Here is a 23,923-nt window from a genome sequence, read left to right as displayed (position 1 = left end):
AAATAGCAAATCTACATGCTCAGCTATTTTCACAATTTCTGCCTCTGATATTTGACATTTTAGCCAATGTTTAATTTGTAATTCTAGAGGTATTAAAAAGTCCTTAAATTGTCACTTTAGAAATGTTTAGATATCCTCTACTGTATATACACTTAAACTTTATGTTGGTTTGTTTACTGTTGAGAGAGAAAACAATATTAACCCTCTAAGGCCCGCATTAAGAAATACTTGAAATAAAAAATTGAAAAAAATCAGATGGTGTTGTAGGAGTCTTAATCAGAGGAAAATGTAATGTTTTTTTCAAAAAAATGTTTTTGTAAGATTTTATAGCCATAAATCAAAAATCATAAATCATGCTCTAATTTACATATGGGGGATATTTTTCACAATAATAACATATGTACATGTTCTAGACATTCTAATGATCACCAAAAAAAATAGTACAGGCATTTTACTTATGTTTTTGTGAGGTATAGCTGAAAAAGTGAGATGTTGTTCGTCAAAACTCTGGAATTTCAGCGGGTGTGGCGGGTGTGAATGTCAGCCCCTGTGGGGGGTATTTATATGCAAATATTGTGGCCAATGGCATTGTAATACTAAACAATAGAATCCAATGGTGGTGTTTAGGTGGTAGGGGGAGCTAAAATAAAATGATTTAAACCTTTTTTTGGATAAAATACAAACGTTGTAATATTACAACCGTGGGCCTTAGAGGGTTAATCATCAGGCCTCTGCCCCCCCCCCCCCCCCCAACTCTGAGAGTGTACAAATGGAACCAAATGGACCCCTTAGGTTCCATTTGTTGCCATGCGTACACTGTCAGAGTTAACAGACCTGTTTGGGTTCTTTTGGTTCCTAACTATCAATCATTTAGTTGGGGACCCGCTAAAATACACAGATTCTGATTCTAAAGTAAACTAATTGTATCAGGGTTGTTGCAGTAGTGGATTGGAATACCTAGATTTTTGCAATATTCAGAATTTTAATTTTCCAAGACCCCCAGCTTGATATGCATCAGCGGGCAGACCCCAATTTGTTCTCGCCCTGATGCAGACCTAAAAGGAGTAGTCCACCCCCAAAATGATTTTTTTCTATTGATTACTCATGCCATGGAGACTTGAGTTCAATAATATATATTTTTTAATTTGTCCCATTCCTAAGACAATAATTAGATTTTAGTAAATTTACTCCCATTGATTCCTGATCCGGAATCAATGGGGGTACATTTATTGTAATCAAATTATTGTCTTCATTTGAATTTCATTTTGAGGGTCCTCGACATGAAAAATGTTTGAGAGCCATCGTGCAAGGTGACCAGTTGGACATGCCAGTGCACTGACTACACTAACCGGGCAGTAACTCTACTTTCCTGGGCTCCTAACTTGACTAACACAGCTTTAATCTCCTCTCGCTCCCTTCCCCAGGCATCGCTCTATTAACCTCTTCCTCCTGGCCTATCAGAGAATATGGATAGAGGCAGAGGAGTACTCTTTTGAAGAGAAGCTAGTGCAGGACCTTGCAGTAAGTACTCGTCTCATCCCACGGTGCCAGAATGTAGATTATATCCACCGTAACGTTCTCCCGCCGATCGCAGGGCCTTCGACCTCCGCCGCCGCCTTTTGTGTTGTGGTGCCACATTCATGGATTAAAGTTCCTCAGTCGACAAGGCTGATTCCAGCAATTTTTTTACAAGATTGAATAGTATTAGAATATAGTATGTGCACCGACCGTACAGTGTGCCCGCCTTGGGCACCGCATGGCATCACGCTCCGCTGATGCCAGAGCTAAGTGTTGTGGCATGATGGTTCCCTAGCCATAGCCCTGTCCCAGCGGGGTTAGCGGAGCATCTGGCTATACAGGTTTTATGAAATGGACAGAAGCTGTTCAATCTTTCTTGACCACAAAGCCTCGTTTCCACAATGCCAGGGTTCCCCAATAGGCGGCCCGCAGGCCATTTGCGGCCCGCGGGGGGCTACTGTCTGGCCCCCACCAACCTCAGTAATAATGGTGGTATAAGAGCAGCAACAACACTAGTATATCGTCATTGTCGGGTGGAAAACCCTTATCTCAAAGTGTGTACGTTCTTTTGCAAAGTAAAGCTCTGCTTGATCAAACAAGGTGGTCGCACAAAAGTAGTGAAAACAGCCGATCTACAAGCACACAACGCCTCGCACCGCGTTTAAATCATTTTTAAAATGATAAATGCAAAACGAACGGTTTTAGACATACAAGATTTTCACCCGACAACGACGATATCTGAACTGTCACTGGAGTAGCAGGAACACCACCGTCGCCCCCTGCAATGTTGTGGCCCTCGGCTTGAAGGGCAGAAGGAGGATATGGGAGATCACGGAGGTTCCCATAGAATTTAATGGACTATTTACAGACATCATGCATAGCTTGATAGCATAGTAGAAACGAGGCATAACGTCCCTAGAGTGGGGTGAACATTCGGTGAAAATAGCCATAGATATAAGCTCACAACACGTCTCAAGAGAGAGAAGATATCTATTGTACAGGGAAACAAGGAAAGGACCTATCGGGACACTGGTCAACTAAGTATAAAGGGTTTAAATATCTAATTCTGTCTGTCATGTAGTTTTGAGGCATTTGTTGTTGTGAAAGCAGTATTGTGGCATTGCAGTGCCTATAGTGGTGCAGTGTCTTTCTTCACATTAAATATTAAAATAAATGGTTATTGATTCAGGTGTCATAGCAGCAACAGCAGTAAGAGTGAAACTCTCTGTATATAAAAAAGTCAGTCACTGATCAAATCATTTTCTTATTTTTTTGAATATATATTATTTAAAATAGTTGCGATGTGAGACATCTGTACTGGGTCTCTGAATGAATATACAGTATAGTGTTAACAGCATCTGGCCGTTCTTAGCCGTTCTAGTTAGAAAAGGAGTCTGTCTGCCACGATTGCCTGTTGACCACGGGAACCCTAGCGTCCCTTTTTGGGGCAAACATTCGTCATAAGTATAGCAGATCTACTGTACAAGATGGCATCGGGTCGTGCTGAGATGCATTTTTGGCCATGTCATTATAATTTATTGGTGACAGTTTCCTAACATTTTCACAAAATCCCAAGAAAATATAAAAAACTGTCGTGATATGCGACACATTGTGATGTTCATTTAAATTTTTTATCTTTGATCTTTCCCCCCCCCCTTGCAAATCGTCGTTGTCGGGTGGAAACCTCGTATCTCCAAGTTTCAAATTTGTATGTTCTTTCGCCCTGCTTCATCGTACAAGGCTGCCGCACAAAACTAGTGAAAACAGCAGATTTACAAGCACACAACGCCTCGCACCGCAATATATCTGCTGTTTTCACTAGTTTAAATCATTTTTTAAATGAAAAATACAAATCGGAACGGTTTTGGACATACAAGGTTTTCACCCGACAACGACAAAATTGTAATAGGGCTTAATTATTGTAAGTAATTAAAGCAGACTATGGTAGAGTTTAAACTGGGCTCATGGAGATCTCATGCTTAAAACCATTGTCCTTCCTTCCTTCCTTCCTTCCTTCCTTCCTTGCGTTGCTGCTGAACACATGCCCTGCCACCCTCTGCCACCTGGCTGGCCTGTGTGAATGTGTGACAGTAGTGTACAGCAGTGGTTCTTCAAATGTTTTACTTTCAAGGACTCCCCCCCCCCCCCCCCCCCCCATAACTCTGAGAGTATACATTTGTACACTCTAAGAGTTACAGACCTGTAAGCGTTCGTTTGGTTTCTATCTACCTGGGGACCCCCTGGAACATTCTCAAGGACCCCCAAGGTTCTCCGGACCACACCTTGAGAACCGCTGGCGTACAGTGTGTGTGTGTGTGTGTGTGTGTGTGTGTGTGTGTGTGTGTGTGTGTGTGTGTGTGTGTGTGTGTGTGTGTGTGTGTGTGTGTGTGTGTGTGTGTGTGTGCGCTCATTCAAGTTTTTCCATTCAAGTTGTGTATGGGGGGGCAGGGCCCTTACCTGTACGTTTCAGTGTCACTGTGCATTCTAATGAGATTTATTACAATGTGAGATTGTGACCATTCTTGTGCAAATAAACATGTCTGACATTGTACAAATCTCAATAGAATGCACTTATTGCACGTTGACACTGAAACGTATTTTAACAGGGCCCTTTACTTGTATTTTCTGCACGCTATGTTCTTGTATCTTACTGCTAACCCAATCTATTACAACCCCCTCCCCCAAGGTAAGTGAAGCACAATAAAATGACCTTTCAATTAAATACGGATACACTGTCCTCACCAGCGCAGATTCCTTATTTTACTTACTTTTTGGGGGGGGGGGAAGTTTTGAGAGTTGATTCTGCTTAATGGGATAGTTCACCCCCAAAATGACTTTTTTCTATTGATTACTCACCCCATGGAGCCTTGAAATTATGCTGATTGTTTTGTTTAAGTCACATTTCTGAGTCAATAATTTGATGATCGGCGGAGGCTTCACCCGTTTTCACCCGACAACGACGATATCTGAACTGTCGCAGTCGCTGGAGTAGCGGGAACGCCGCCGTCGCCCCTGCAATGTTGTGGCCCTCGGCTTGGTAAACTAGACAATTCGGCCCTTGGGGAAAACTAATTGGGGAACATGTGACATGTCACAGTGACTCTGAAGTGCTCCGCTCGTGTAATAGTTTGAGCCTTCAGCCTTGCATGGCGTCTTCCTGGGAGATGATTGGCTGTGTGGTTGAACATCCTGGGAGGTGATTGGCCGTGTCCTTGTTATGTCTGTCTCACTGGTGTGGTTGTTGCCTAGAAAACGCAGCCCAAAGCCGAGGACGAGGAGGAGGAGGAGGTGGACAAACAGCCAGATCCTCTTCATCAGCTCATCTTGCATTTCAGCCACAACGCTCTCACAGAGTGCAGGTAAACGCAGGCACGCAGGCAGGCACGCACGCAGGCAGGCACGCACGCAGGCATGCACGCAGGCACGCATGAAGGCAAGCATGCAGGCAAGCTGGCACGCACGCACCCACGCATGCTAGGGCATTCACCAAATATTCGAATATTCGAATATCAAAGTCACTATTCGACGTTGTTCATCGAAGTCGAATATTCGCGTATTTTTATTTTTAATTTTTTTGTTTTCTCTTTAAAAAATATATAGTTTATGAAGCTTGGCTAGATAAGAAGTCATAAGAATGAGTTGTCAATGCCCCTGGTGGATGAATTTGTTAATGCTCTATACCAGGGGTTCTCAAACCTTTTTAGGCCGTGACCCCCAGAATAAACATATATAAACTGGGGACCCCCACCCTGACAAGCACTCGGTTCCGCAGATAAATATTGTGAAAATAGCAGATCTACATGCTGTTGTGAGCATGTAGATCGGCTATTTTCACAATGTCCGCCTCTTGCTTACTACCAGTTACGAGTTTGGCCAGTCCTGTCGAATATTCGACTATTCGAATACTTTGAGGTAGAATAATTCGAATACTAAAAATCAGTATTCGTGAATGCCCTAACGCATGCATGCATGCACACTTGTATTATTATACTTGTGAGGACTTTCCAAATAAATGAAAAAAGTTGAAAATAATTATAATGCTCCATGCTTTGGCGAGTCGTGAGCTTATTGATCAGCTTTTGTTTTGTGTGTAACAGCGGCTGGGAAAACTCCAAAGCGTAAACCTAACCTTTTAACCATGCAACAACGTTACTATTTCTATTTTGTTGACCAGGGAAATATTGTTCCCACTGTATATTTTGAAAATTCTTTGGCCTTCACAATTATAGTAATGCACGCACGCACGCACGCACGCACGCACGCACGCGCGCACGCGTGCACACACTGCTGTGCACCTGGCACTCATAGCGTCCCATCTGTGCCTGGGTAATTTTTCTGGACGTGGACCTTGGCTGATAAACTGTCGTATTAAAGTAACATTTCATTGTGCACCAGGAGACACATGACACACAAGCACAACCCAATTGTTTTCTGATTGCTTGCTGGTATACTACACCAGTGGTTCTCAACCTTTTCAGGCCGTGACCCCCCAAAATAATTATATTTGAACTGTGGACCCCCCCACCCTGACAAGCACTGGGAAGTATACAGTAGGAGTTGAGGCATTACATTACGCCTCGTGTTGCGAGGTGTTGTGAACTTGTAGATCGGCTATTTTCAAAATGTTTGTCTCTTTCTTATATTATTTGACAATTTGGCCAATGTTTGACCAATTTTTATATAGTATAGTATAGTTTTATATAGTATAGTTTTCTTTCTTTCTTTCTTTCTCTTAAAAGTCCTTAAATTATCACTTCACTGTCATCTGGGGACCCCCAAAATCATGTGGGGCTCCCACCGCATAGTACAGTTAAGAACCACTGTACAATGCGCTCGATCACAATTGCCGGAAATGCAATTTTGCTTCTCCGTTGGTTGCTTAATTAAGTTCTTCCCAAAGACTGGGATGGGACCCCTTCCTTTTTTTTGGTTGTGATAGCATCTGTCTAAACCAGGGGTGGGCAACTTTGATGATGGAGAGGGCCACTACATTTTCACCCTCACTCCAGAGGGCCACAATGCATATACATAGCAAAAATAGCCGATCTACGTGCGACGCGTTTTGAGCTTGTAGACTTGCTATTTTTGAATTGGAATCCTGAAAAGTAACTTTTTTCTTCTTTTAAAAAAAATTTCAAATGCATTTATATGTTCTTATGTTAACGTTAATACCAATACATTGGACATGAAAAATACAATAACATTTTAATACTAGTTATATAGCTACTAATATAGACTGAGTAATTAAAGCGGGTAATTTTTCCATGTTTGGAATTATAACAGATGAAATCAATAAAATATCAGTACTCCATCAACCTGCGGGCCGCATTAAGTGAAGGTTAGGGCCGCATGTGGCCCCCAGGCTGCCAGTTGCCCATGTATGGTCTAAACAGTATGGTATTCCCTACACAAACTATACAAACTATATGATGCCAGGTCAACAAATGAACCTGCTGTCTGTCTACGTAACATCTAAATTACATTTTAACATTTGCATAAGACTGCAGTGCAATGTTGTCAATGCTATACTGTAGGTCAAGTACTATGGGCTAAGGTGGAGTCTGAAGAGCTGAGTTTTCAGATGTAAATGTATTTCTGTACATTTGGCCCATGGGGCTTACAACAAAAACATCTTTGGGATCTGAGATGAAAAGGTTTCTGAACCCCCTGACTTAATTGTTTGCAGAATATTTTTTGTCTCCTGCCATACACCCCTGGGTTTTAACAACCGAATCACGTGTCTCTTTTTTTCTATTTAGTTCCTTAGAGGAAGATCCTCTGTACATTGCCTATGCAGACATGATGGCAAAGGTACTGTACTGCATTATAACGTCCCTAATCTGTTGATGTTGTACTGTTTCACCACATTTTAAGATGAAGGCATGACGACTTGATGACTTCTCTAATCTGTTGATGTTCAAAACATGCGTTGTTTCACCATGTTTTAAGATTAATATTGTCTGTATTCCCCCCTCCCCCCCTTTCTTTTCTCCCAGAGTTGTGCAGAAGGCGAGGAAGAGGATGACGAGGAAGGGAAAGAGAAAACATTTGAGGTGCTTTAGGCTGCTGCAGCAACACTTCTCCCATCTGTCTACTACTGTAGCTTCTGTTCTGAGTCATTCACATTTCATCTGTCTACTACTGTATATAGTAGCTTCTGTTCATGAGTCATTCACACATTTCATCTGTCTACTACTGTATATAGTAGATTCTGTTCATGAGTCATTCACACATTTTACCTGTCTAAAGTAGGTTCCAGACAGTACGCGGTCACCGCCTCCTAGTAATTCATTTTCAATGAGAGGCGGGCGGCTATTTTGGCCGCTGATCCTAGCGGGAGCCCCTGCGGTAACCGCTGTTCATCTGGAGTGCATCTCTCCACTCCGACATGTCTCCTTTCCGACATGTCTCCATTCCGACACTAACCCTATCTCTAACCCTAACCCTAAACCGAACCCCCATGGGAGTGTCGCCACTCCGACAATAAGAAGTCAATTTCGGAGTGGCGACATGTCGGAATGGAGAGAGCCTCCCGTTCATCTGAAGGGCCCTTACTAATGTGAGTCATGCTCACATTTAGGCAGTGGAGGAAGAAGTTCTCTGGTTATCAAGAAATGGAAATACTCAAATAAAGTGAACGTTCCTAAGAAACATACTTAAAGCTAATATATGTAATTTTGTCCAATCTATATGGTAGAGTATGTTAATACAATATAACTTACTTTTACTATTGGGTGGTTGGTTGTATATTTTTGCCTCCCTGCTCTTCTATTGAAACATTTAACTTGTGTCAATGGCCATGTCTCACATAAACACAGGATCTGACACGAATCTTGACCCGATGGTCAAGATTACATTTCTCCCTTTAGCAAGCAGGTTGGCTGTATTAGCTCAATGGCAAAAAAAAATCACTCAGCACTTCTGCAGGAAAGAGATTACAACTGGGGTAGAAGAGGAAAGTTACATTGTGCAGCTGTAAGTACAGTAAAAGTAAACATACTTACTGTAGTTCCTTTCCACCACTGCATCCAGGAAAAGGAGATGGAGAAACAGAAGACGCTCTACCAGCAGGCCAGGCTTCACGACCGTGGAGCTGCAGAGATGTCTCTGCAGATGATCAGCGCCAGCAAGGGTACGACAGCTCAGTGGCACCTTTATCTGCACAGCTCTTCATATAGTAGTTGACCAGGGCCCCCCAGCTGGGATCTATATTTGGTCTGCTCCAAACACAGACACCAAATCTCTTAGCAGTGTTTCTCAAAGTGGGTGCTGTGACACTAGTCATTTACAGGGGTGCCCTGGGGCAAAAAAAGGCTGTATTTTACTGGAAACACATTTCTTATTAGGCAATAAATTAGGGGTGAAACAGTCAATCCAACAAAACGATTTAATAAACAAAAGAAAGTGATAGTCGAGCTTAGGTTTTTAATATTACAGATCGATTTAGTAAATTCTAAAAGAATAATCAAAAAGTAATCGATTGAAGACTCACTAAAGCATTATTAATACTACGGTATAATAAAACCTAGAAATGCTTTAGGGCAGATACCAGCCGAAGGTCCAGGGAATCATACCGACACTGCATTCCCTTTGTTGTGTCCTCAGGTCAACTCGGTCCAATGGTGACCTTCACCCTGAAACTGGGCATCTCCATTCTCAACGGGGGCAACATAATTGTGCAGCAGGTACACACTGTGCTTGATGGAACACATTCTACATACTTGATGGTTTCCATTGCGTTATACCGACACTCTACGTTTGTATTCTGTACAGAAAATGCTGGATTATCTGAAGGAGAAAAGAGACGTTGGTTTCTTCAAGAGTTTGTCGGGCCTGATGATGTCTTGCAGGTAATGGAGGGGGCAGGCACGCATCTGGTAAACCCACTTTACATACAGAAAATACAGTATACAACAAGGGTCTTCAACAGGGGGTCTGGGACCCCTAGGGGGTCCTCAGAGTCACTACAGGGGGTCCTCCAAATCTTGATGATAGAAACCTTTTTTGTATTAACCACTTGAACCCTAGTAGCCAAAAAATATTTTTTCCAAAAATAGCAGATCTACAAGGTGTTGTGAGCTTGTAGATCATCTATTTTCGGCAAAGAGGTTTAGTAGAGGGGAAAAGGACCAAGTACAGAGTATAAGGTCAACTGTATTATTGACGGTTCAAGTGGTTAAATATCTGAAAACACAAATTGACATGAATCCAAAACAAAATGATGATTTTGCTGTCAAATGATTAAACTATATGGAATCCATGAAGAGGTTGTAGGGGTCCCTACTTCATCTCTCTCTCAACTAAAGGGTCCTTGGCCTGAAAACATTGAAGACCCCTGGTATACAACCTTGTCACTGTCGGGTGGAAACCTCATTATGTCCCAAACTGTTACTTTTCAGGAATGGAAATTCAAAAATAACAAAAGCAGCAGCTCTAACAATCCAAGCTCAAAACATTTCACGCGTATGATCAAGTAGGGCGTACATTTTCATAAAAATCACAAAAAGTTTGAATATGAAGGTAAGATATCTGCCCGACGGCAACGATATATATAACACAGCATAACGCCGTTGTCAGGTTGAAACCTTGTACCTGTATGTCCAAAACTGCTCGTTTTTGTATTTATCATAAAAAAAATAAAAATTAAAAAAAATGTGAAAAAAGCCGATCTGCAAGTTGTGTGCTTGTAGATCTGCTATTTTCACTAGTTTTGTGTGACGGCCTTGTATGATGAAGCAGGGCTTTACTTTACGAGAGAGAAAAAAAACATGCAAATTTGAAACTTGGAGATGCAAGGTTTCTCCCCGACAGTGACGATAAAAACGTACGCCCGGGTGACATGATGTCCTGTGTGTCCTCTCTGTCAGTGTCCTGGATCTGAATGCATTTGAAAGGCAGAACAAAGCGGAGGGTCTGGGCATGGTGACGGAAGAAGGCTCAGGTAAGTGACGAGGACAGACATGGGACATTGTCTGTCCTTATCCTTATTTCCGTCCCAAGTTGAACACGGACAATCAATTTGTCCCCATTTTGTTCTCTCGACTGTTTAGATGTCGTCGTTGTTGGGTGGAAACCTTGTTATGTCCAAAACTTTCCCTTTTCTGTTATTACAAAAAAAAAAACAATTTAAAATAGTGAAAATAGACGATTTTTTTGCGACAGTCTTGTATGATGAAGCAAGGTTTTACATAACGAAAAAACATACAAATTAGAAACTTGGAGATACAAGGTTTCTGCCCGACATTGACTATATAAAAGATAAATAGTCTGCAATGGTTGAATGTTAAACTTTCTAAAGAACGAGAAGCAATCCATTCGGGTTTAGACATGCCGTATGCTAAGCGTTGCTGTTCTAAAATGGGAATAACGATCGTAAAGCTCTGGCAACTTGACTGCTCTGTTGTGATCGAGTGCACTGCTGTGATCGCTAATGTGAGTGTTTATTGATTACGAAGATCTTAATGGAGATGAACACATTTAAATGTCTATAAGGACGTCTTTGCCCACAACCAGTGGTGGGAGAGGTACTCAGATGTTGGAAGTAAAAGTAGCAATACTGTAAAAAATGTAATCAAAACTGTACTCTGACTTATTAAGTCAGAGTACAAAAGTATTGGCATCAAGCTAGTATTAAAGTAGCAAGAGTAAAAGTACTCATTATGCCGAATGCCCAATTCAGAATGGCATTTTTGGATCATTATTGATAACCAATTATGCCCTTTTTTATACTTTGTCTCTTAAAAAATGGACGATCTACAGTTATGTTATAGATCTGCTATTTTGAAAAATGTACAAGACTTTTGATCGTTAGTAATTCATCGTATTAATTTCAATCTGCAAGGTAACCAGGCAGGCAGTCACTGAAATACAGTACCTTTAAAGGACAACTCCACCCTAAATCACTTCTAGGCTCATTTTCCTACTTATATTGATCCCAAAAGACTCTCCATGGGGTCTATTAGGCAGAAATGCCCCTGTTGTCCATTTTCCCCAGCAGAACGCAGCAGCTGTAGAGTGGAGCCTATAAGCCTATCGCTTTTACACTATTAGTTGTGTGCAAAAGTGATTTTCTTTTTCACTTGGCAAAAGACATAAAAAGCGTAAAATCTATTTAGCAGAGTGTGATGGCTTGTGTGGGACAACGGTGACATGGATGTGTTTGTATTGTCAACTAGTACCACATTCATGAAAAATAAAAACACTTTTGACCACAACAAATAGTGTAAAAGCGATTGGCTTATAGGCTCCACTCTATGCTATGAGAGCTGCTAGGTTCTGCTGGGGAAACTGGACAACAGGTGCATTTCTGCCTAATAGACCCCATGGACAGTCTTTTTGGATCAATTTAAGTAGGAAAATGAGCCTAGAAGTGATTTAGGGCAGAGTTGTCCTTTAAGTGGATCAGATTCCCACCGCTCTCCGGTCGGTGTAATCCTATAGCTCTGGTATCATCTATGAGTAATAATGAGTTATGACCCCAACCAAAAAAAATTAAAGCCTTGTTGTGACATGTTGTCTCCTCCCACCGGCTAATGATTGGTCCCCCCCATGCCGCTGTTGTTCTTTAACGAGGCCCGTCATTGGCCACGCGGCATTAACGGCACAGCATTAGCCCCACCCACGACCCCATCCGCTCGCTCTTTAAGTTTTCAAAGGGGATTTATTCCCATCTCCATGTTGTCACATGTACTGTACTGTATGTCCCCTGTGCGTCGCGTCCTCGTGTAACTACAGCACTGGTTCTCAACCTGTGGGTCGGGGCCCCCAGGGGGCCCCCAGCCGCACATGATTTTGGGGCTTTTTTTTTTAAATACCTTTTTAATACCCAAAAACAAAGAAATAAAAAGATAAAGACCATTACTGCATCAAAGGTTATCAAAAAAACTATACTATAAAAACTGGTCAAACGTTGGCCAAATTGTCAAATAATATAATTTATATAATATAAAAATATATACTGTATATTAATTTTGAAAATACTGTACAAGCTCACAACAGAGGTGTTGTGGCCTTGTAGATCAGCTATTTTCACAATATTTATTTATTTTGTAACTGAGTCAAACTAAATGTAATGTAAACTCCTACAATTTAGGAAACAAATCAATTCATCCAAATACACCTCAATATATATATTCAATATTAAAGCAGAGAATATTTATTTTTCAAATGTCAAGAATAAAATAAAAAAAGTAAAAATTACACTCCTCAGTTCAGGCAGGAGATTATGTCCCAGTGCCTGAGTAGAGAAATGAAAAGACAACAAGCATCACGTTAAGGAAAGGTTCTGAAGAAGAACTTTTACTTAATGTGATGCTGCTTTAATTATACAGTATGTTGATTGATTGATTGATTGATTGATTGATTGATTGATTGATTGATTATTTTATTAGACAAAAATGGAGAACAGTACAAGTATAGTCAATACAAACCCAAATAAGTCCCTTTATGGTCTTTTTTACGTTGGAAGCCAAATTCATCGACATAACTGCCTACAATCAGGTGTACATAAGACTTTGTTTCGTTGAAATGAAAAGGGTTGAGAATCATTGTGATACAGTAAGCCAGCGTGTGCCAACATGCATGCCAGCCTGTGTGCTATACCAGTGGTTCCCAAACCTTTTAGCTCAAGACCCAAAAGAGAACGGTTGCCCAGGACCCAAACTAGTGAAAATAGCCGATCTGCAAGCTCCCAACGCGTCTCTTTGTGCCGCATTGTGAGCTTGTAGATCGGCTGTATTCTTGATTATTATTTTTATTCATGGAATTTCTTAGATGTGTTTGTTTGTTTGTTTGAAAATGTCTAGTTCGAGGGGGAGGGGAAACTTTTGACTTTTGGTCCGTGGCCCACAAATGGGTCCCGACCCACTGGTTGAGAAACAGTGTGCTATACCAGTGGTTCTCAACCTGTGGGTCGGGGACCCCCAGGGGGCAACCCCCAAATTATTTTGGGGGTCCCCAGATGATTAACTGAATGTATAGCGTTGTTTTATCACTATGCTTGTCAGGGTTTCAAATATGATTATTTTGGGGGTCGCGTCCTGAAAAGGTTGAGAACCACTGTGCTATAGTGCAGTGGTTCTCAACCTGTGGGTCGGGACCCCCAGGGGGGTCCCCAAATTATTTGTGGGGGTCCCCAGATGATTAGCTTAATGCAACATTGTTTTCTCCCTCAACAGTAAACAAACCAACATACAGTTTAAGTGTATAGAGGGTATCGGCACTTATCTAAAGTGACAATTTAAGGACTTTTTAATACCTCTAAAATGAAACATTTAACTTTAGCCAAATTGTCAAATATTAGAGTCAGAAATTGTGAAAATAGCAGATCTACATGCTCACAACGCCTCGCGTTGCGAGGCGTGAGCATGTAGATCTGCTATTTTCACAATAGAACAACTGTGTTATCCGAAATGTAATGCCTCAACTCTTAGTGCTCGTCAGGGTGCTGGGTCCCTATAGTTAAAATAGGATATGATGATTTTTAGTGATTCACTTTGTAAACTCTGTTTTTAAAATGTGTTATATAAATAAAGTGGATTGGATTGGATTGGATGATTATTTTGGGGGTCGCGGCCTGAAAAGGTGGAGAACCACTGTGCTATAGTGTATGTGTGAGTCCTGTCCAGGCCTTGTCTGTCACTGCCAAACCAAACCCCCCCAAAAAGACACACGTGCAGCTACAGTATCATGACCACATGATGACAACATGTTTCAGAGCATGCTATTTTGATCCGATGGGGTGCACTGCATACGGTATGCGGCTGCGCTCCGCCCATCGTCACCTTCGGGCTGAAACATTGCACGTTCAGTAAAATCCAAAAACAAAACCCGTGTTACAATGGGTAGTAATTAAAGGCTGTCACGAACACGTTTAAGTTGACGATTAATTGTTACACGATTTTAATTGAACGTAATATTATGAATATAAACTACATTTCTGTTTGCCTTCTAGGCTTCGTAATAAAAAAATGCACAATGAAGATATGACAAATAAGTGAAATATGTGAAGACACGACTGACATTTATTAATTGTATACAAAAAAGGTCACTTTGTGACGTTTTGTAAGCTTGTAGATCAGCTACTTCTGCTTTGTTTAGGTACGATTTTTTTTTAACATGGAAACGATTATGACAAAATAATTGTGATTATCTCAAATTATTTCGATTAGACAATGATATAATTTTAACAGGCCTACCAATGGGTCCAATGTAGCTCTAGAGAGCTCTTGATAATAATTTTTATTGCTTAAATATTTATAATACCCACAGACAGCGACTTTCAGTCTGGTGTCCCTATATTTTGGGCATTTAGCTGAACATAAAAAAAATAATCAAACCCTACAACGCCTTGCATCGCGATACGTCGTGAGCTTGATGGGCAATTTTGACAATAGCCCTAGAATGTATTTGATCTTACAAATAACACACTGTGGAATTCTCCAAATAAACAGCCATAAATCGGTCCTATTGTGCAGCATTGAGCAGATAATCTCTGCAGCAATAAAGTGGTGCGTGCTACTACTACTGTACTCACCCAATAATGAATTCCTCAGACTTTGGAGACAGATATTGTCCTCTAGTTTCATATCGCTGTGAAGTTCTGGCAGAAAACGTGTGTTTGGTCAAATCTTTGGTCAAAAAATTCCGGGCCCCTCGTGTTCAGTTCGTGGAAAAGTGGAGATATTTGACTAAACACATGTTTTCTGCCAGAACTTTCAAAGGGATATGATGAAACTAGAAATGTCAGAAATGTCTGAGGAATTCATTATTGGGTGAGTACACAAGTAGCACACATCTCTTTATCGCGTGGAGATTATCTGCTCAACACCGCGCAAAAGGACCGATCTATGGCTGTGTATTTGGAGAATTACATCAAGTGTTATTTGTAAGATCACAGACATTCTAGGGCTATTTTGACTACTGCTGTGCAACGCTGTACACAGTATGTGTATTTAGGTAGGTCTACTGTTGGCAAAACATAAAACATAAAAACTAAAAAATATGAAATATGGAGATACAAGGTTTCTGCCCGACAGTGACGCCATGCATATTCCAACTCATTCTCACCTCATAAACCCAGGCATAAGTGATGGTGACTGTTGGTGCTGTAGCATTCTCTCCTCCAGTCTAAACAGCTGCTTAACGAGCTGCTTAACGAGACCTGGTGTACACGTGTTGAGCGCATGTCAGTGTGGCGTTATTATGATTCACACCACAGCTCCAGGAAAACCCCGCCCATGGAAGCTTTTGATTGGCTGAACCGGAGCTAGGGAGCGCTTCTTTTGCACCGTGCGGAGGTGGCGGGTGGGAGGACCACCTAAACTATGCCTAACTCTAACCCTAACCTTAACCTCAGTAAAACTATGCCTAACTCTAACCCTAACCTCAGTAAAACTATGCCTAACCCTAACCTTAACCTCAGTAAAACTATGCCTAAACCTAACCTGCCGACGCTGGTGAAACGAAACGAGCGGCTCCGCCTGGAGCTGTGGTGTGAATCATAATAACGCGTCAGGCTGCCACAGTGATGTTACTGGAACCTAGCGTTATATAGCGATATGTATTTATACATAACTGTAGAGCTACCTGTCTCTTGTTCCTATATTTCTTCTGATTGAAACGTCAATGTCTTCTCCTTTGCTTATGTCTGCTTTTGTTTGTTTGTTTGTTTGTTTGTTTTCTTCTGGTCATGTTTTTAACCCATCGGGTCGCAGTCAACGTGAGTGAGCGGGGTAAATACATGGTTTAGATTCTACTCATTCTTATACGAAATGCCACCATCCTGATTGCAAATTCACCCAGTTCCCTGCTCCCCATGATCCAAACCCGTACAACTTTCCCTCTCCTCCCTCCCTCTCTCTCTCCCTCCCTCTCCCTCTCTCTCTCTCTCTCTCTCTCTCTCTCTCTCTCTCCAGTGTTGTTTTTAACAGCAAATTTTGATTTAGTTTTAGTCATAGTCTTTTGAATAAAATGTCTTTTAGTTTTAGTCATAATTTAGTCACCTGAAAAGTTTTCGTTTTAGTCAAAGTTTAGTCGACTAAATACCATAAGATTTTAGGCGACTAAATCTACAGTTGATTTAGTCAACTGGAATGTATTTTGGCAGGCTTTGATGGCATCATAATGACTGATTTTACACTTGGTTGTGTGCTGAAAATAGCAGATCTACAAGCTCACAACACATCGCAGCGCGACGCGTTGTGAGTTTGTAGATCTGCTATTTTCAGCATGCAACACCTGAGAGCAACCAAACACAAAATGACTATCTTCTCCACTAGTCTAGTTTTTATTTTGGTGACGAAATTGTCAATATATTTAGTCTTAGTTTTAGACATCACAACTTAGTTTTTATTTCGTTTTTATTTCGTTTTCGTCAGTGAAAAAAATGCAGTCGAGAAAACATTTTGGTCATAGTTTTAGTCGACGAAATCAACACTGTCTCTCTCTCTCTCTCTCTCTCTCTCTCGCTCTCTCTCTCTCTCTCTCTCTCTCTCTCTCTCTTTCTCCCTTTCTGCCTCCCTCTCGTCTTGAATGCGATATCACCTTCTTTAGTGCTCTGGACTGGAGACAACACATGCATGCTCCTCTCACATCCGGAACGTTTGTCGAGTCCATATAGTCCAGCTGCCCCGAGAAAATGAACCGACAACCTGTGTTTCTTCTTTCTTGCTCCTTTACGTAAAGACGTCAATGCTTGTTGTTTGCGTGGGATCTTGTCTTGTCTCTTAAATGTCGATGGTACTATAACCACGTACTCCAGGAGTCTTTGGAAGAAAGCCGTGTTCTAAGAAATAAAAACCCTCACAAATAAGCTTTGTTTACTGGAAACAGCAAAGCTTTGCCCATGTGAAACCGTTTTTATTCCTCATTATCGATAATGCCCCGCTGTCATTTTGGTGTTTGTGTCTGGGCAAGCAGTAGTGGTGCACACAGTTTTATGGCGCTTATACAAAGCCCAGTTGCTGTATGAAGAAGTAGCAGTTATGCAAGTCATGGTGCCTGAAGAAGTTAGGGGCCGTCTCCACAGAAAGTGTTTTTTTCTTAGCTGCCAGCGCCTTATTGCCATGCATTTCTATGGTTAAAGACCCTTGGCTTTATGCCATGACATTTCTCTGGTAAAATACCCTTTTTTCCCTACCTATGGTTAAAGGTGCGCTGGAGCACTCCTCTTCCCACCGTTACTTCCACGGACGCTCTGAGCGGCTCTCGCAGAAAATAACTGAATTTCCGTGACATGAGTGCCTCTCAGGGACATGCAGAGAATGTTAGAGAGGGTTGAAATTTATTGAAAATAGCAGACCTCCAAGCTCACAACGCATCGCAGCGCGGCGCGCTGTGAGCTTGGAGGTCGGCTATTTTCGGTACTTCACAACACACTAAACTAAGCATAAAAAAGGCAATACTGGAGATGGGTGTGGATTTCTACACAGAGAGGGCAATTCTTTCAACATAAAATGCTGCATTCAAGTTCAGGAGAGTTTGGACAAGACAATTCTCTTGAATGCTGCCTTCAGGTATGGCATGGAAAGAGGGTATTTGCATTTCTTTCACCATAGTGAAAACTGCATTCATGGTCTAGAGAGGGCACTTTTTACAGACGGATAAAAGGGCAGGGGCTCAAGCCCCATTTGATGTCTATGTGTGCACGTGCCTGGTGCAGAGGGTTGGAGAGGCGCCTCGCTCTCTGGACGTGATATCCAAAGTGTTCCGCTCCGTCGCTCAGGGGCGTCACACCAAATTGGGTACAAGGATTCACTGCGGGCCGCCCATGAATGTTAACTATTGAAAAATAGCAGATATACAAGCTCACAGCGCGGCACCGAGTGCCGCGCTGCGAGCTTGTAGATCTGCTATTTTTGAAAAAATCCTGAAAATGTGTGCCAAGAAACCTGTTTCCATGTCAGTGATGCTCAAACCTTTTCACGTGAAGGACCCCCCCCCCCCCCCATCTCAAAATATTTAGTTCCAGGGACCCCCCCAGAAGCAAAATTTGAGTTACAAATGTTCACTTAAAAAATACATATAGTCAAAGATTTGCGCACATTTTCATTACTTTTCAAAAATAGCAGATCTACAAGCTCGCAGCGCGGCACTCGGTGCCGCGCTGTGAGCTTGTATATCTGTTATTTCTCAATAGCTAAAGTTACTAGGGCCCCTCCACCTTGGGCCCTGGTAACTCAGTCCCACTTTCCTACCCCTTGTGACGCCCCTACCGTCGCTCAAATAAAAGGAAGGGGAAAAAAAACACTTTCTGTGGACTCCTTATCGTTGCTGTCGGGCAGAAACCTCTTATCTCCATGTTTCAACTTTTTTGTGTTCTTTCCTAAACTAACGCCCTGCTTATACTACTAGCGTCACACAAAAGTATCAAAAGTAGCACACCTGCAAACTCAAAACGTGGCATGTCGATATGTTACTTTTGATACTTTTCTCATTTCAAAGGAGTAGTTCACCCCCAAAATGACTTTTTCTTTTCTATTGATTACTCATGCCATGGAGACGGATTATTGTAAATTTACCCCCATCGATTCTGGATGGGGACCCAAATGCATGGGCCTGGATGGGGACCCAAATGCAGTTGGGTCAGAATCAATGGGGGTACATTTAGGGTCAAGGCCCAAGGGTCAAGTAAATTTACCCTCATTGGTTCCCAACCAAATGCATTTGGGTCCCCATCCAGAATCAATGGGGGTAAATTTACTATAATAAATCTTTTGTCTTGTGACAATGTGACAAATATATTAAAAAAAAAGTATTATTGAACTCTAGTCTCATGGCGTGATCATTTTGGGGGTGAACTACTCCTTTAATCCTGAAAAGTCACAGTTTTGGACAATATGAGGTTTTTACCCGACAGAGGCGTTATTTATGCTAGCCCCCCCCGGTGCCTGATGATGGAATGTTGGGTTTCTGATGTAACTCTGTGGAAAGAAACAACGTTGGGACCGGCGGTCAATCTGGTCTTCCTATTGCCTGCAGGTTCCAAGGTGCTGCAGAACGATGAGTTTACTAAGGATCTCTTTAGGTTTCTGCAGCTGCTCTGTGAAGGACACAACAACGGTAGGTGGATCCCTTCCATGTTTATGTTGTAGGTCAGTGGGTCCTCAACCAGTGGTCCTGGGGGTCTCCAAATTATTTTGGGGGTCTCCAGATGATTAACTTAATGTGCAACATTGTTTTCTCACTCGACGGTAAACACACCAACATAACGTTTAAGGGTATAGAGGGTATTTGCACATTTCTAAAGTGACAATTTAAGGACTTTTTAATACCTCTAAAAATTAAAAATTGTCAAATATTAGTGGCAGAAATTGAGTTTTTTTTTTGTACGTTGTGAGCATGCAGAGCTGCCATTTTCACAATAGAATCGTGTTATACAAAATGTAATGCATCAACCAACAGGCATGCAAAAGTGTGACTCGTTAGTCTCCTCCAAAACCAGCGCTCTAAAAGAGCACTTACAGATATCTGCAATTTATCACAAGCCTGAGCTTATCACTTTCTTTTGCAAACTGTTGATTAAGTATTCCATCAATTTAAGAAAAAGGAGCTCTCAAACCTTTTCAGCGCAAGACCCGAATGAGAAAATTGGTGTCTCTTCTCCCAGGAGCCACTTAAATTAAATTACGCTGAAATGAAATAACCATACTTAAACCCCCTTTTTTATTATAGTGAAAATGCCAGATCTGCATTCCTCTGTTTATCTGTGGAATCGAGTGAAACAAAATGTAATGCCTCAACTCGTACAATGCCAAGTGCTTGTCAAGATGGTGGATCCCCAGTTCAGATTATTTTGGGTGGTTGCGGCCTGATACGTTTGGGAACCCTAGGCTCTAAGCCACAATAAAGTCAAAAGCTGTACAAAGCTGGAGCGTCTGACTGTCTCCTGTGGCCAACTCATTGTTTCCCAATTGGTTCCCGTTCCCAGACTTCCAGAACTTCCTGAGGACTCAGACAGGGAACACGACCACGGTCAATATCATCATCAGCACTGTGGACTACCTGCTCAGACTCCAGGTGAGATGTTGTTGCGTGAATATATATTTCAATTATTCTCAACCTTTTTGGACCCATTAAGACCTGAGGCCGATTCTAAATGACAAATGACACACTTTGAGCTTGTATATCTGCTATTTTTGAATAGCCAATGCTAAAATCTAAAATGAAACAGAGACTTTCCTGGTGTCAATGGATTCATGTCAAGAGCTAGTTTGATTTTTGCTCTGAGAATTAACAGCACGGCTTGGGTGCTGTGTACTGGTAGCTGATGGTGTTGTGCTCCACCTCAGCATCTCCCAGGGGTCTAGCGGCTGACCTACTGTTGTCTTCATGTTTTGATGAATTGAATACATACTGTAGAACCACAATGGAAACAAGGCCTCAGGGCTTTTTGTGTTATCCTTCCTTTTAGCATTGTCTTATAACTGTACCTCTGAACTTAGAAGTATACAATCAACCCATTTAGGCCTGAACACAATATGACGCAATATTTTATGCTTTAAATATAAAAAATAGCAGATATACAAGCTCACAGCGTGGCACCGAGTGCCGCGCTGTGAGCTTGTAGATCTGCTATTTTTCATTGGTTAAAGCATTCAATAACTCTAGGCCTGAATGGGTTAATCAACTAGTCACTCGTTCTCCCAGGAATCCATCAGTGATTTCTACTGGTACTACTCTGGCAAGGATGTCATGGACGAAGCAGGACAGAGGAACTTCTCCAAAGCTCTCGCTGTGGCCAAGCAGATCTTCAACTCTCTGACGGAGTATATACAGGTACTGTACACTGAGGTTCATGCAGTAAGGAGTATATACAGGTACTGTACACTGAGGTTCATGTAGGGGTGGGCGATATGGAAAAATACAATATCACGATATTTTCCCAAGCTGTATCACGATTCACGATACACGATTTTATCACGATTCTTTTTTCACGTTGGTTTTTAGGGTTATTTTTTAAGTTACTTGACAAAAACAAGACTCTCTGGGTTCCTTTTGGGATGTCTAAATTTAACTTTACAAGTATGTAACTGACAGTATACAAATGAAACCAAATGGACCCTTACGGGTCCATTTGGTTTCATTTGAATACTGTCAGAGTTAAGTGGAGACATTTTAAAGTTTGAGAACTACTGATTTAGACCAAAATGCAGGTTTAAATTGAATTCTGCAATGAATCTCTGTATTAACGATTAAACCGGATTTTTTACAAGGCTCCCTCAATTGTATCACGATATATACGATACCTCTGAAAAGGCATATCGTTGAGACATTGTATCGTCTCAACGATAATTATCACCATATCACCCACCCCTAGGTTCATGCAGTAAAGGTATTGATTTAGCTGCCAAAACATCACCATAAAATAAATACATCTACACCAGCGCAGAGACCTTGTGTTTTAGAGCACTGTTTCCCAAACAGTGGGTCACAACCAAATTGAAGAATTTTATACATTTTCAAACAAACAGGCAAACACAAATTTTAATGAATTGAATAATTAGCCCTATTCACGGCCCGCCCACTCAGCAAAATTCTCAGCAACTTCCTGGTGCTGACGTCAGTTTAGAAGGGGAAATTAATAAAGAAATAGCTGGACTTAAAGCCAACAAATCATGATTTCGAACAGTAAGGTAAATTATAATGCTTTGTGCCTTTTACTATCTTGTGTTCTTGATCATGCTAGCCGTATTTTATTCTTTACTATTCGGAAATTGCATTCAATTTGCGATTTCTGTGTTAACTCTATGGGCAGCAGGGTTTTACCCTTCAAAACGTGACTTCAGCACCAGGGGGATGCTGAGTGGGCGGGCCGTGAATAGGGCTAATTAAGAAGTTGAAAATAGCCGGTCTACAAGCTCGCGAAGCGACGCATTGAGAGACAGGCAAACGTCTAATTTCTATTTTTAGGTCACGGACTGAAAAGTGTGGGAACCACTGGTTTCGAGGGTCTCACCTGATGCTGGGAGTTCAGGGGTTCAGTCACATATACTATATACGTACAATACTTCATACAACTAAGTATATACAGTATGGATTAAAACCACATGAACCCCAGCGTTCCTATTCTGGGGGGGGCGAACATTCGGCGAAAGTGTTGTGGGCTTGTAGTCTGTTTTTTGTCAAAGAAATGTAGTGTATGGGTTTGCCCGCTGGACTACTGGTCTAGGCGCATACCACATAGGCATTGTCACATAGGCATTGATACCTGATGGCGTCGCCGGTTCGACTTTGCCGCATGTCACTCCACCCCCCCCCCCCCCCCCCCCCCTTTCCTGTCAGTTTACTGTCCTATCAAATAAAGGCATAAAATCCCAAAAATAAATCTTTAAAAAAAAAGAAATGTAGTGTATGGGGAGGAGGACAAGAAGGGAACATACGGTAGTATACATACTAGACCCCTAGGGATTCCGGTCAACCAAGGATATTGTCTCTGTAAGTTAGAAACCTCATATGTCCAAAACTGTTACATTTCAGGATTCAAATAAAAGAAAATAGCAAAGGTTGCAGATCCACAAGCTCCAAATGAGCCGCGCTTTGAGTTTGCGTATCTGCTACTTTTGATGCTTTCGTTTGACGCTGTAGTGGTATGATCAAGTTAGCCTGGCTCCAGCCAATAGACCCGCCCACTCTCTGAGTGAACTGCATCTCTTGGTCTGGATGTGTCATATGACGTGTCTCTTGCTACCGAAAGCTTCTCAAACCGACCGAAACCGACCAATGAAATCAATGCCATGCGGAGGAGGGGCGCGTCTAACTTTTGAAAATCAACAGAAACAGTGTAGGGAGGGGTGGCTGCGTGGCTCACCAGAGTTCTTAATTGCTCCCTTTGAACTTCAAAAGGGCTCCGAACTGCAGTCATTGATTGAGCCATACAAGCGTCGAATAGCTCGTTAGTGATTCTCTCTAATCAATGAAACATCAAAGACAATGACCTGTTTGGTGCATGTCATTGAGGGGAGGGGGAGGAGGGAATGTTTTGTGTGCAAAAGTCAAACACAACCCCTCCCACCAGATCTCTTGTGATTGGGAATTTCAAATTTGAAATCCCCTCCCCTTTTCAATCAAATAGAATGGAGACAGGTTCAGACTCAAGCCCCAGCGTAGAGTCTGAAATCAGGCTATGATCAAGTAGGGTGTTAGTTTAAAGGGAGGGGGAAATAAAAAAAAGGTTAGAATATGGAGAAAGATAGTAGGTTTCCCACAGCAACGATAGACAGCTTAAGTGGTTAGCTACCACGAGACAATTCTATGAGCTGTAAACTGGATACACTTAATGCTGCTGCCTCAGTGCAACACCATTATAAACATGTCACAGTAAAAGGAAAACACTGCTGACTTTACGGCTCTGAGCTCTGAGCTCTGCCCTGGCTTCATCTGCCTCAGCGTTTCTCAACCTTTTCTG

General features: G+C 41.8%; 1 protein-coding gene across 1 annotated transcript in view; it reads left to right on the top strand.

The window, feature by feature from the left end:
* The window catches only part of LOC308305985 (ryanodine receptor 3), a gene marked incomplete at its 5' end in the record, with an annotated part of 342,849 nt that overhangs the window by 274,582 nt on the left and 44,344 nt on the right, over positions 1–23,923 (top strand). The window contains 11 exons of the mRNA XM_080750884.1: positions 1,425–1,521; positions 4,768–4,877; positions 7,278–7,329; positions 7,515–7,571; positions 8,551–8,650; positions 9,124–9,203; positions 9,292–9,368; positions 10,386–10,459; positions 19,498–19,578; positions 20,447–20,535; positions 21,166–21,294. Coding sequence (XP_080607010.1) covers positions 1,425–1,521; positions 4,768–4,877; positions 7,278–7,329; positions 7,515–7,571; positions 8,551–8,650; positions 9,124–9,203; positions 9,292–9,368; positions 10,386–10,459; positions 19,498–19,578; positions 20,447–20,535; positions 21,166–21,294 — 946 coding nt within the window. The remainder of the gene's footprint in view (positions 1–1,424; positions 1,522–4,767; positions 4,878–7,277; positions 7,330–7,514; positions 7,572–8,550; positions 8,651–9,123; positions 9,204–9,291; positions 9,369–10,385; positions 10,460–19,497; positions 19,579–20,446; positions 20,536–21,165; positions 21,295–23,923) is intronic.

Source organism: Nannobrachium achirus, assembly GCF_963921795.1.
Source record: "Nannobrachium achirus genome assembly, chromosome: 20".
Lineage (NCBI taxonomy): Eukaryota > Metazoa > Chordata > Actinopteri > Myctophiformes > Myctophidae > Nannobrachium > Nannobrachium achirus.
The sequence above is the reverse complement of the archived record's forward strand: the minus strand, read 5'-3'. Positions and strand labels throughout refer to the sequence as shown.